This window comes from Mus musculus, chromosome 5 (genome assembly GCF_000001635.26).
Source record: "Mus musculus strain C57BL/6J chromosome 5, GRCm38.p6 C57BL/6J".
Taxonomy (NCBI): domain Eukaryota; kingdom Metazoa; phylum Chordata; class Mammalia; order Rodentia; family Muridae; genus Mus; species Mus musculus.
The window spans coordinates 125,839,558-125,851,508 of record NC_000071.6 but is presented as its reverse complement, the minus strand read 5'-3'; the positions used below and the strand labels follow the sequence as shown (position 1 = coordinate 125,851,508).

At 43.9% G+C, this 11,951-nt stretch overlaps 1 protein-coding gene across 2 annotated transcripts; it reads left to right on the top strand.

The window, feature by feature from the left end:
- The first annotated feature begins 1,547 nt into the window (after positions 1 to 1,547).
- Positions 1,548 to 6,585, top strand: Gm4868 (predicted gene 4868). Of its 2 annotated transcripts, none has more exons than XM_030254430.1 (2): positions 1,548 to 1,743; positions 2,688 to 6,585. In XM_030254430.1, exon 2 carries the CDS (start codon positions 2,769 to 2,771, stop codon positions 3,597 to 3,599), a length of 831 nt encoding a protein of 276 aa, XP_030110290.1. In that variant the 5' UTR covers positions 1,548 to 1,743; positions 2,688 to 2,768; the 3' UTR covers positions 3,600 to 6,585. The 2 variants fall into 2 exon arrangements, with proteins under 2 accessions (XP_030110290.1, NP_001357804.1); NM_001370875.1 differs by having other exon boundaries at positions 1,608 to 1,743; positions 2,737 to 3,683.
- The last annotated feature ends 5,366 nt before the right edge of the window (positions 6,586 to 11,951 follow it).

Here is an 11,951-nt window from a genome sequence, read left to right as displayed (position 1 = left end):
GAGAAAACTGAGTAGGTCATAGATAGCTCAGCATTCCTGAGATGTCTCTGCTGCTGTTCCTGCCTCTAGATTCCTGCCTGAGTTCTTGTCCCAATTTTCCTCAGTTACAGACTGGTAACTGAAAGTGTAGAGTAAGATAAACTCTTTCCTCCTCAAATTGGTGGCTATGGTGAGAATATTCTTCTTGTATTTACTGCCTATTTGTTCTTCATTTTTTGAAAGCTGTGTCTGTTTATTGTTCTTAGAAAGATGATACCACATGCTTTCTCTCATGGGCTCTCTCTGTGTGTCTCTCTGTCTCTGTCTGTCTGTCTTTGTCTCTGTCCCCCCCCCAGTCACTGTCTCTCTATCTCTGTCTCTCTATGTGTGTGTGTGTGTGTGTCTGTTTGTGTGTTCTCCAGGCTTAAAAAGAAATCACCAAGGCTGTAAATCTCAGCAGGTGCCTCTAGAAGGAAGATGAGGGGAAGGAAAAAAAAGTCATGTCATTTGAGTTAAACCCACACTGAGGTCAGCCACACAGTGGACCAATGGTCACATAATGGCAGGTGAGTCATATAAGAGCAGAGAAAGAGTGAAACTCAAAGAGTGAAGGAAAAGATGCTTAAAGCAGACATAGAACAAAGAAAAAGAAAAAGTTACATTCAGAAAAGTGGCCAGACTTACAGGGGAGTTCTAAATAATTTTTTTTTTAATTATAACGTTAAGGTAGAAGGGAATGATTTGGGAAGAGGAAGAGGATGGACAGAGTGTGGGGGGGGGGACAGGGGAGGGGACTGAAAAGGATGTTTTTTGAAGATCTGAAGATCTACATGGCATGAACAATTAAAGTACCCTCTAATTTTTAAGTAAATTCCATACTTACCTGTATCCAGTATTCTGTCTACCCATAGTTCAAAAATAAAATTGCTTCATCTGTCTCATGCTGTTTTACTGCATTTGGTCTAATAAATTCCTTGTAACCAGAAATGCTGGTAAATTTTAAAGACATCTAAAATATGACTGGTCGATATCGGGTTTGTCATAAGTTTATCCCGACTTTGGAAGCAGGCCCAGGAGCTAATTTTTCCTCGCTCTTTGCAAAGAATCCATAATTCATGATTGCCATTGATTTCAATACAAGGTATTTAATCCTGTCAAATTCCAGCTTTGTTTGAATAAAAATGGCCCTCCTCTAATTGTGGGTTTTGATAAAGCTAATTTTGGTGTGCTATCCAGTGGGCTGCCTCGAAGAGGCTGGCAACATTTCTGATACGAAGAACGGCTTAAAGATAACTAAGGGAAAGATGGGAGCTGGGAAAATAACCACCAAGGATGCTGGTGACTCAGAAACCAGAGACTTTCTCAGAAAGGGGGAAAAAAGATGCAGGAGCGAGCTACTTGGGCAGAATGTGACTCAGGTCATCAGACCATTTGGGTAGGGATTTTATTTTGGGTCTCTAGGATGCTATATGAGAAGCTAAAGCCTAGATGCTGGAAGTTTCTAAGTGTAACTAGGGAAGGAACTGGCCTGAGAGGGGGGTCTATGATGTAAGTGGAGCTAGGGTGATGTCACAGAGCACTGGCCGGAGGTTGCGCATCTATTCCACTTGGGGGCGCTAGACTCCCTTGAAAGTGGGTTCACTATCTTCGCAGTGGTGTGTGAAAGACAGTTCAGCTCCTGAACCCCACAATTGTTCAACAGGCTTTGGTGCCTGGCCGGTTTCAGAAGACAGAATCTTGACAACTAGGACACATTTTCTTCGGGTAAATACATTTATGAAGTAACTGGGATCCCCGTAGCCCCAGAAAGCTAAAAGGTTTCCCTCGTACAGTGAGTAACCGTACGTTCTAATGTCTCCCATGTTTGGGAGCTAGGGGGATGGTCTAGGCTACGTAATCTCCTGAGTTTATTATCCTTGCTAACAATATCTAATTCACAATTCCAGTAAAATGCCAAAGCTCCTCTTTGTCCGTGTGCATTTTAGAAGATATTAGCTCTAAATGGCTGATATTGTCCGGACAAAATGAGTCTTGTTGAGGTTGGAGATGCAATGGCTTCACGGAATAAAACTGCGGCTGGGTCAGGAGACACAATACAGAAGGCCAGTTGGTGTGCTATGTTCCTGGGCAGATATTTGTGAATGTAGCCACCTAGCTCAAAGTTTGCGGGTAGAAGAGAGGTTTGGCCACCATTCTGGCTTCTGGCTCATTTTTTTTTTCTGTTCTGCTTGCTCACGGGAAGGGGGGTGGGGGGAGAAGCATGCCAACTCCCACACTGACCTAGCCTATCAAGGAGAGGTTACTCGGCAGAGGCAAACTACCTCAGAGCTGAAGAAACGTGTCTCTGCGTATGTTATTCTGAGCTGTAAAGAATCACTTGTTAATTTCCCTATGAACTTTTTTTGTTTTGTTTTGTTTCTTGATTTTTGAGACAAGGTTCTCTGTGTGTAGCTTTGGCTGTCTGGAAACTCACTCTGTAGACCAGGCTGGCCTTGATCTCATAAAGGTCTGCCTCCCTCTGCCTCTTGAGTGCTGAGATTAAAGGAGTGTGTCACCACCGCCCAGCCCTCCTACTAACTTCTTATTATGACAATTAGATTAGAAGCTCAAACCTGTTTAGCATAGCCTTCTTCATCTGCCCCAAAGTTTTCTTAGAGAAGAGCCTTGGTCCAGCATCCTCCTCCACCCCGAACCCATTGCTCTTGCAGGCACTCATATATATGACCGAGGCAACAGTGTTGTATCTGGTTTAAACAGGCAAGATCTTCAAACCCAGGCAGTGGGCAAGTATGAAGCCTGAACACAGAATGATAGCCACAAGACAGCGGACCAGGAGTGCTGTGGCCTACCACACCAGGTCTATAGCCATGAAGAAGATGATGACTCTGAAGAAGCTGAGCATGCCATCCCTCCAGAAGCAGAGGAGAAAGAATCCTTCTTCCCAGGCCCTGAGGAACATTGTTGGCTGCAGAATTTCTCATGGATGGAAGGATGGTAACGAGCCTGTCACCCATTGGAAAGCCATCGTTCTAGGTCAACCGCCAACAAACCCATCCCTCTATCTGGTGAAATATGACGGAATTGACTGTATCTACGCACTGGAGCTCCGCAGTGATGAGAGGATTTTAAACCTTAAGGTCTTGCCTCACAAAGTCGTGTTTCCTCAGGTGAGAGATGCCCGCCTCGCCAGCTCCATTGTTGGCAGAGCTGTAGAACACAGATTTGAGGGCAAAGATGGCTCTAAGGGTAACTGGAGGGGGGTGGTGCTAGCCCAGGTGCCGATCATGAAGGCCTGGTTTTACATAACCTACGAGAAGGATCCGGTCCTCTACATCTATCAGCTCCTGGATGACTACACAAAAGGTAACCTCCGCATCCTTCCAGGGACTCCTCCGGCAGAGGTGAGGTCAGATGCTGACAGCGACATCTTGATAGGTAAATTCGTGAAGCACACCAGAGGCGACGGGTCCAAAAAGATCGGCAAGATTGTTTGCCAAGTTCTAGCCAAGCCTTCCGTGTACTTTATCAAGTTTGATGGTGACGTCCATATCTACATCTATAATCTGGTGAAAAGATCCCTTAGGGTGAAATTCACAAAGTGTGGGGACGTAGATGGATAACTTATGGGAAAAAAAAAATAAATGTTTTCAAGTGTGTTGGGTACCTAAGGGTCTTTGACAACCCCAGTACCTTTGCCAATGGAATTTGTTTTGCTCTAAAATTTAAAACGTGTGTTATGACGTGCTGTGTGTGAACACTTTGGTGGAAGAGATGGGCTATGGTGGAAGGAACATCAAAGGAAGATGAAAGCATCAACTCAGGCTATGAACAATAAGTAAGCCTAATGTCACACAGGCGAAAATGGATGGGACTTAGTTGCTCTGGTCTGCAGGGAAAGCAAAGAACTAGAGATGGGACTTGGAGGAGTAGGGATGGCAGAAAAAGATGGATATTTAGGAAGCAGGGGAGAGGGACCGGACATAGGTGGACTCTCTGGGGTGAAGTCTGAGGGAGAAACATACAGTTGGGGAAAGAGTGACAGATAAAAGGAATGTGGTCTTGGAACACAAGGGGAAACCCTAATAAACTGATCCAAACAGACTCAGAAATCAGAGAAAATCACGTTTCATTTGACTAATGAAACTTGTCTTTCTTTTGAAGATTTATTTTTTACTTATGTGCATGGGGGTAGGGCATGTGCTTGTGAGTACAGATGACCACAGAGACAAGAGTTGCCGGGTCTCCTGGAGCTGGCGTTCAAGGTGGTTGTGAGCCATTGGATGTGAATGCAAGAAACCAACGCCAGGTCTTCTTCGAGAGCAAAAGTGCTCTTGACCACTGAGTCATCTCTCTAAGCCCCTAAAGTCATCTTTTAAATAAATTCAATATTCACATGCAGAAGAGAGACCAGGATGAAGGAAAGAGAGATCAAATTGATGGTGATCTGGGGAAAGACTAAAGGATACATAAAGGAGTAGAGAACACTGAGGGACGAATGAATTCCAAGATGGAGTTCTCAAAAAGCGAAGCAGGAGACCCAGGAAGAACAGGAAGGTCCTGGAAAGAGTTGAACTTGGGCCATATCCACATTGGCTTCTTTGGTTTCTTAACAAATAGCCAGCCTATCATTGCCGAAGGTTGTTGTGAGATGGGGGCTTTCCAGGAGGACATTTTTACCAGGATAACTCAGACTAGTGAATCCAAAACTAAGTTTATATCTATGAGACTCCTGAAAGCATCGTAAAAACCATTATTTTGTATGATCACTTAAAAAAAGGTAATTTAAAAGAGAAAATAAGTATGCTGTGACCTACTTTCAGGTGTTAAACGGATCCTGCGTAGCTTCCCTGAGCACTCTTTGCCTCTGCTGCATCCTGTGGTCTTTTTGAGGTCTCTGCTGGATGCCCCAGATGACCACCAAAACGCTCCCACACTGGCCTGTTCCACCCGGCTCTCCTCCAGCCATATGACTCCCTACACACCTATGGGCCCTTTCAGCCTGTCTATCCCCAGGAACTTCCTGTCTTTTACTCATGTGTGACCTTATTCTCAGAAAACACTAAAGGTGTCTCCAATGTAGATGTGCTGAGCTCTTTCCTATGCCAGTTGTCTTGGCTTTCAAATGCTATGAGGTTCCCAACCACGTAGCTCGCTCTTCCTGAGGAGCCTCTGTGCTCCATGAGGGTCTCCCTAGGCCACATCTACACTCTTAAGAGTGTCGTTTGGGGGCAGCCTTGTCATGGACTCATTCATCGCTGTTCCTTCTCTCTAGAATAAGTTTCTATGCTGCAGGACTTGAAAAACACTTTCTATCATTGATTAATTTTGTTATCTGATTAATTTCTATACTGGCTGGTTGTCTTAGTTAGGGTTTCATTGCTGTGAAAAGACACCATGACCAAGGCCACTCATTAAGGGACAACATTTCATTAGGGCTGGCTTACAGGTTCAGAGGTTCAGTCCACTATCATCAAGGCAGGAAGCATAGCAGTGTCTAGACAGACATGGTGCTGGAGAGGAAGCTGAGAGTTATACCTCTTGATCCAGTTGCAGCCAGGAGAAACTATCTCTTCTTCAGGCAGCCAGGAGGAGGGTCTCTTCCACACTGGGTGGAGCTTCAAAGTCCACCCCCATAGTGATATGCTTCCTCCAACAAGGTCACACCCACTCCAACAAGGCCACACCTCCTCATAGACCAACTACATTCAAACCACCACACTGGTTTTGTAGCAACTTGACAGGAGCTAGAGTCATCAAAGAGAAGGGAGCCTCAGTTGAGAAAATGCCTCCATAAGATCTAGCTGTTAGGCATTTTCTTAATTATTGGGGGAGAGCCCAGAGCATTGTAGGTGGTGTCTTCCTTGGGCTGGTAATCCCAGGTTCTTTAAGAAAGCAGGCTAAGCAAGACTTGAGGAGCAAGACAGTAAGCATCACCACTCTATAGCCTCTGCATCAGCTCCTGCCTCCAGGACCCTGTCTTGTTTCAGTTCCTGTCCCAACTTCCTTTGGTGATGAACAGCAATGTGGAAGTGTAAGCTGAATAAGCCCTTTGCTCTGTAATTTGTGCTCTTTGGTCATGGTGTTTCCTAACAACAATAGAAATCCTAAGTAAGAGTTTCTTATAGAAACAAGATGTCTAGTAGAGCCACTCTGGCTTATCCCATAACCACAAATAGAAATGTGTAGACTCTGATTTAATTTAAATGTTAGATGTGCTCATGTATCTACCTGTGATGTAATTGTTCTAGTGTGCTTCTTTCTCACCATGGAGAATACTAGGACCAAAAATAACTTGGAAATAAAAGGGTTATTTGCTTACAGGTTACAGACTATCACTGAGGGAAGCCAAAACAGGAGCTTGAAGCAGTAAAAAGAAACAGTGTTTGTTGGCTTGCCCCCTGTCTCAGGCACTGTTCTATTGCTGTGAAGAGACACCATGGTCAAGGCAACTATTAGAAGATAAAGCCTTTAACTGAAGGCTTGCTTACAGTTTCCGAAGTTTGGTTCATCATCACGCAGGGAGCATAGCACTGGAGCAATAGCGAACTATCGATCCGTAGGCAGAGAGAGAGAGAGAGAGAGAGAGAGAGAGAGAGATTGATTCTGCCATGGCATTGGGTTCTTGAAACCTCAAAGCCCACCCTTGTTGACATACCCACTTCCTCCAATGAGGCCACACCTCTCATATTCCTTCTAATCCTTAAAAACACTGCCAGTCCACGGTGACTAAATATTCAAATATATGAGTCTATGGGGGACCTTCTTATTCAAACCACCACATTTCCCATGGCTTGTTCAGCTACGTTTTAAAATACAGCCTAAGCCGGGCGGTGGTGATGCACACCTTTAATCCTAGCACTTGGGAGGCAGAGGCAGGCGGATTTCTGAGTTCGAGGCCAGCCTGGTCTACAGAGTGAGTTCCAGGACAGCCAGGGCTATACAGAGAAATCCTGTCTCATAAATAAATAAATAAATAAATAAATAAAAAAAATACAGCCTAAAAGGCTCCTTTTTTTATACATGACTACTGATGAGCTTGTCCACATCGGTGGGCCCTCCCACATCCATCAATAATCAAGAAAATATCCCATAGACTTACCCAAAGACCAATCTAATGGAGGCAATTCTTTAATTGTTCTCACTTCTCAGGTGACTCTAGATTACCAAGTTGGGGGGAAAAAAAGTCCCAGCACAGTAATATTTATCTTGTTCCATAACCCACACAAATATTACTCACCACCATCTCCACTCTTCTATCTCTGCATAGACCCACTTCCCTGCTTGGCAGAAGTGAAGGGTAACTACTGTTACCCAGCATGATAGGTGACAAGAAATGAATATGTCCTATAGCCTCCCAACCCCCACATTCTAGTGTGTGCTACACTTACTGGAAGACAATCCAGTCTGCCACTGGACATTTAGCAGGTCACAGTAGACCACAGAACCAAAAAGTAATTACCTACTTCACCTCCTCTCAACAGGAGGCATAGCCCTTTCTCAAAGTCTGTGACCCTATCTGTAGGCTTAGATTTTTCAAAACCTACTCTATTTAGGGTTCTTAAACACTTCAACCTCCCTTCTACCCCACCAACCAGAGGTAGCAGAGAAAGACAGTTAATAGGAAAAGAGAGTTGTGGACCTATTAAGAAGTCATTCTTTGGGGGCAACTCCAATCTTTGTTGTCAGGATATCAGCAGTTCAGCCCAATAGCAAACACAAAACACGAATCAGTAGCAGCAGCTCGATCTGGCAGAAACCGCAGTGCTCCAACAAATCAGCAGAAATCAGCAGAAGCAGCAAGAAGCAGCCAGAATAGCATGAGAAGTTCTTTTGTGCATTTCTCAATACAGAACGAAGAAGACCAGCAAAGACCATCAAAGCACTGCACAGCTAGAGAAGACTAGAAAAGCCTTGCAGGGCGGAGCAATGCAAGAGTATCCTCTCACTGTCTATGGAGTTACATTTATATTCTCTCTAAACATCCCATTCCCCCTCCAGTGTTAGCTCCAGCAAAATATCACATGCCTTCTCATGGGCCTGCTTCAGCAAAACATCCTCTTACAAGACAGCTTCCAGAAAAACATCACGTGACACAACTGAGTTTCCAAAGAAACCAGAAATTTCCACTTTGTCTATCCCCATCTCACACTCGGCCATGACATCATAAAATATATAAAGTGAGCTTTGTACGGGTTCTATGCCTCAGCTCCATCAGCCACTGCAGTTTCTGCAACGGCACTTTGTGAAACTCGACCCTTTCAGTGAGCACAACCTTTGGTTATCCCAATGAACACTGAGACTCACTCTCTCCATCTTTGTTCTCAGCCAATAACTGTCCAACTTCCAGCCAACTCAGCTATGACCAGGAAAACCCTCATCAAGAAGTCCAGTGAATTTGACTTGATTTTTTTCTCCTGAGGGAAGAGAGTGTTCTCCCTTCGTGGTTATATTGGTGTCTGATTCATCTGTAATAAAACCCACTACTATTAAGAGCAACATCACAGGAGCTATGACAAATACCAACTCACATGACAAGCATCACAGTTGGCCAAGCCCTTTTCAGCAGCTTTATTAAAGTATAATTTACATACTAAAAAATCCATTTATTTTTTAAGTGTGTAATTTAATGATTTTAAAGCAAATTTACAGCTTCCTTCCTTTTTACTCTCGTTTTCTACTAATTCATATGATATTGAAGTCTATTAAAATACAGAAGTGAATTCAGTGGAAGAACCAGAGTGGGAAGCAATCATTTTTGTCACTGTTACAAGATGCTTGGCAACTTAAATGGAAGACCCACCCACCCCCATCCTTGTATCTTAAACCCATAGGGTGGGGCCAGAAGATTGAGTCAGAGGTTTAAACTTCACCTATACTATAACCAGCTGGGAGGATTTCTAGCCATCTCCTGTTTCTTTCTGGTACTTAGTCACACCAAGTCTGCATTAAAGCATATTGTCTGGGGTGAGATACTGCCAGCAGTCAATTGCAAAAACCCACTATGTGTTGGTTTGAATGTAGAATGGAACATCTATAATATAGACACACATGTACATATACACATACTCACAGAAAGAGGCAAGAAGGGGAGGAACTGAGTCTTAGGAACCCTCAAGGAAGAGGGAGTAGAAATCTCGCAAGGCACAGAGGTCAGTGAGGACCAGAGCCAAGCAGTGTCTTCTATACATGACAGGACCACTACACTCAATAACTCAAAGCCACTGTGTGTGCCTGCACAAAATCAAGCCAGTAAGCATTCCATCATGGAGTGGGAGGGCTTCACTATCCCTCATCCCTAGTTGAGGAGGTATGGGAGTTGATGGGAGAGGGAGAGTCAGTTTTCTTCAAAGGTATAACTGGTGGTAGGTTGGCCATGCTCCAGTGGTAGCCCCATGTCCAAGAGTTTATGCGCAACACAAATGACTTGAGTGGGTTGTTACAGAGGGGAGAAAAGGAGACGTGAAGTTGGGAGGAGGAGTTAGGTGGGGATGGGTCTGGGTCTGTGAGGAGTTAGAAACAGAAGTGGGGAGTAAGTTCCATCAAAATATATTGTATGGAGTTCTCAAGGAATTAATAAAAGTGCTTCTTAAAATACCACATCTGTACTGAACATATACAGACCATTTTTCTTGTCATCTCTGAAATAACAACCCCTTGTATAGCAGTTTCATTGCATTAAAGTGCAAAAGTAATCCAGAGATTATTTAAAATATAGGAGGGCCTGGGGAGATGGAGCAGGAGTAAAGCCAAGTGTGTGGTCGGTCACACATGCACCTATAACACCAGTGCTTAGGATGGGGAGGGGCAGAGACAAGATGATGACTGTGGCTTCCTGACAGCCAGCCTCATTCCAAGCTCAGCAAGAGACCCTGTCACAAGGGAATGAAGCAGAGAATGAAGGAGCACAACACATTATATCCTTCCCCAGTCTCTGAACTTACACGTACAGGTCTGTATGCACACACACACATAAATATGATTAAAGTATACAAGAGGTTACTTTGCATAGATTATATGCAAACGCAATGTCATTTTAGCCAAGAGACCTAAGGACTTTTATATCATGAGGGGTGGGTCCTGGAGTCAACATCCCAGAGACAGAGGATAGGTATATCTTCTTACTGTGCAAATGAAACCTTAGTTTAGCGTGTGTGTCAGTGACTCCACACAGCTCTCCTCCTCTAGGTTCCTGTTTATAGCACAGAATGATCTGGAAATAATGAAAATATGAAAACGAAAGGCCTTTATGGGGTTTTAGGCTTGTGTTAAAATCATATTTACCATGTTTTATTAAATGGAAGGGAAATCTTCAGCTCCCAGCAACAATAGACTCAATCATGTTGGCTTCTGTTTTATCCCAATATGAATAGCAATTAATTGCACATCAATAGTTCTCATGCTTTGAACTAAATCAGGATGAAGGGATATGTTTCCATACAGATAAGTGATGCCAATGTGGATAATCAAATAGAAAGAGGGGAGGTAGGACGCCTTTGGCTTTTGTGAGAGTGATGGCTGATTAGAAACTTGTTATGCAAATAACCCTAACCTCCGAGAAACAAAGTGTAAAGATAAAAAATATACTACCAAGTGGGATGGACACTCATTACTTGATTTCTTTTTCTTTTTACATACTTTAGTAGTTTGAATAAGTGTGGCCCACAGAGGCTCAAATATTTGAATGTGTTTGGTTTCCAGTTGGTGAACTGTTTAGAAAGAATTAGGAGTTGTGTTTTTATTAAAGGAGATGTGTCACTGGGCCTTGAAATTTCAAAAGCCCATCAGGCTCAGGTTTTCTCTCTCTCTCTCTCTTTCTCTCTCTCTCTCTCTCTCTCTCTCTCTCTCTCTCTCTCTCTCTCTCTCTCTCTCTCTCTCTCTCTTGTCTGGAGGATAGGTTGTGAGCCCTCAGCTACTGCTCCATTCATGTCTGCCTGCCTGTTGCCATGGTATCCACCATGATGTCCTGGACTCCCCCTCTGAACCTGTAAGACCCTAATTAAGTGTTTCCTCTTATGGTTTGATCATGATGTTTCTTCACAGCAATAGAACTGTAACCAAGACATACATCTTCCTGTTTATTTTTCTAATAGTTCTGTATTTGCTTCAATAAAGTTACCTTTTGTCCATTGAACAGTTTTATGAATAAGTTTAAAGGGACTGAACAAATAGTGCCAATAGGAGTGACACTGTTAGGAGGTGTGGCCTTGTTGGAGTAGGTGTGGCCTTGTTGGAGTAGTTGTGACCTTGGAGTGGGTGTGGCCTTGTTGGAGTGGGTGTGGCCTTGTTGGAGTGGGTGTGGCCTTGATGGAGTAGGTGTGACCTTGTTGGAGTAGGTGTGGCTTTGTTGGAGTGGGTGTGGCCTTGTTGGAGTAGGTGTGGCCTTGTTGGAGTAGGTGTGGACTTGTTGGAGGAAATGTATCACTCTGGGGGTGGGTTTTGAGGTCTTCTATGCTTAAGCTGTCCCCAGTGTGACACACAGTCTTCATCTGCTACCTGTGGATCAAGATGTAAAACTCTCAGCTTCTTCTCCAGCACTGCATCTATCTGCATGCTACCATGTTTCCAGCCATGACAATAATAGACTAAACCTCTGAAACTGTAAGTGACAAAGTTTTCAATAGTTACCATGATCCTGGTGCCTCTTTATGGCAATCAAACCCAAACTAAGACACTTACAAACATTCACAAACACATTTTGATGGTTTGAATATGCTTGGCTCAGGGAGTGGCACTACTTGGAGGTAGTAGCCTTGTTGGAGTAGGAATGGCCTTATTGAAAGAAATGTATCACTGTGGGTGTGGGCTTTAAGTCACTCTTCCTAGCTGCCTGGAAGCCAGTCTTCTCCTAGCAGCCTTCAGATGAAGATGTAGAACTCTCAGCTCCTCCTGCATCATGCCTGCCTGGATGCTGCCATGTTCCTCCCTTGGTGATAATAGACTGAACCTCTGAACCTGTAAGGCAGCCCCAATTA

Bases quoted from the DNA above. Each gene is read 5' to 3' on its own strand.
- Gm4868 (XM_030254430.1), top strand. From the start codon at position 2,769: ATGAAGCCTGAACACAGAATGATAGCCACAAGACAGCGGACCAGGAGT.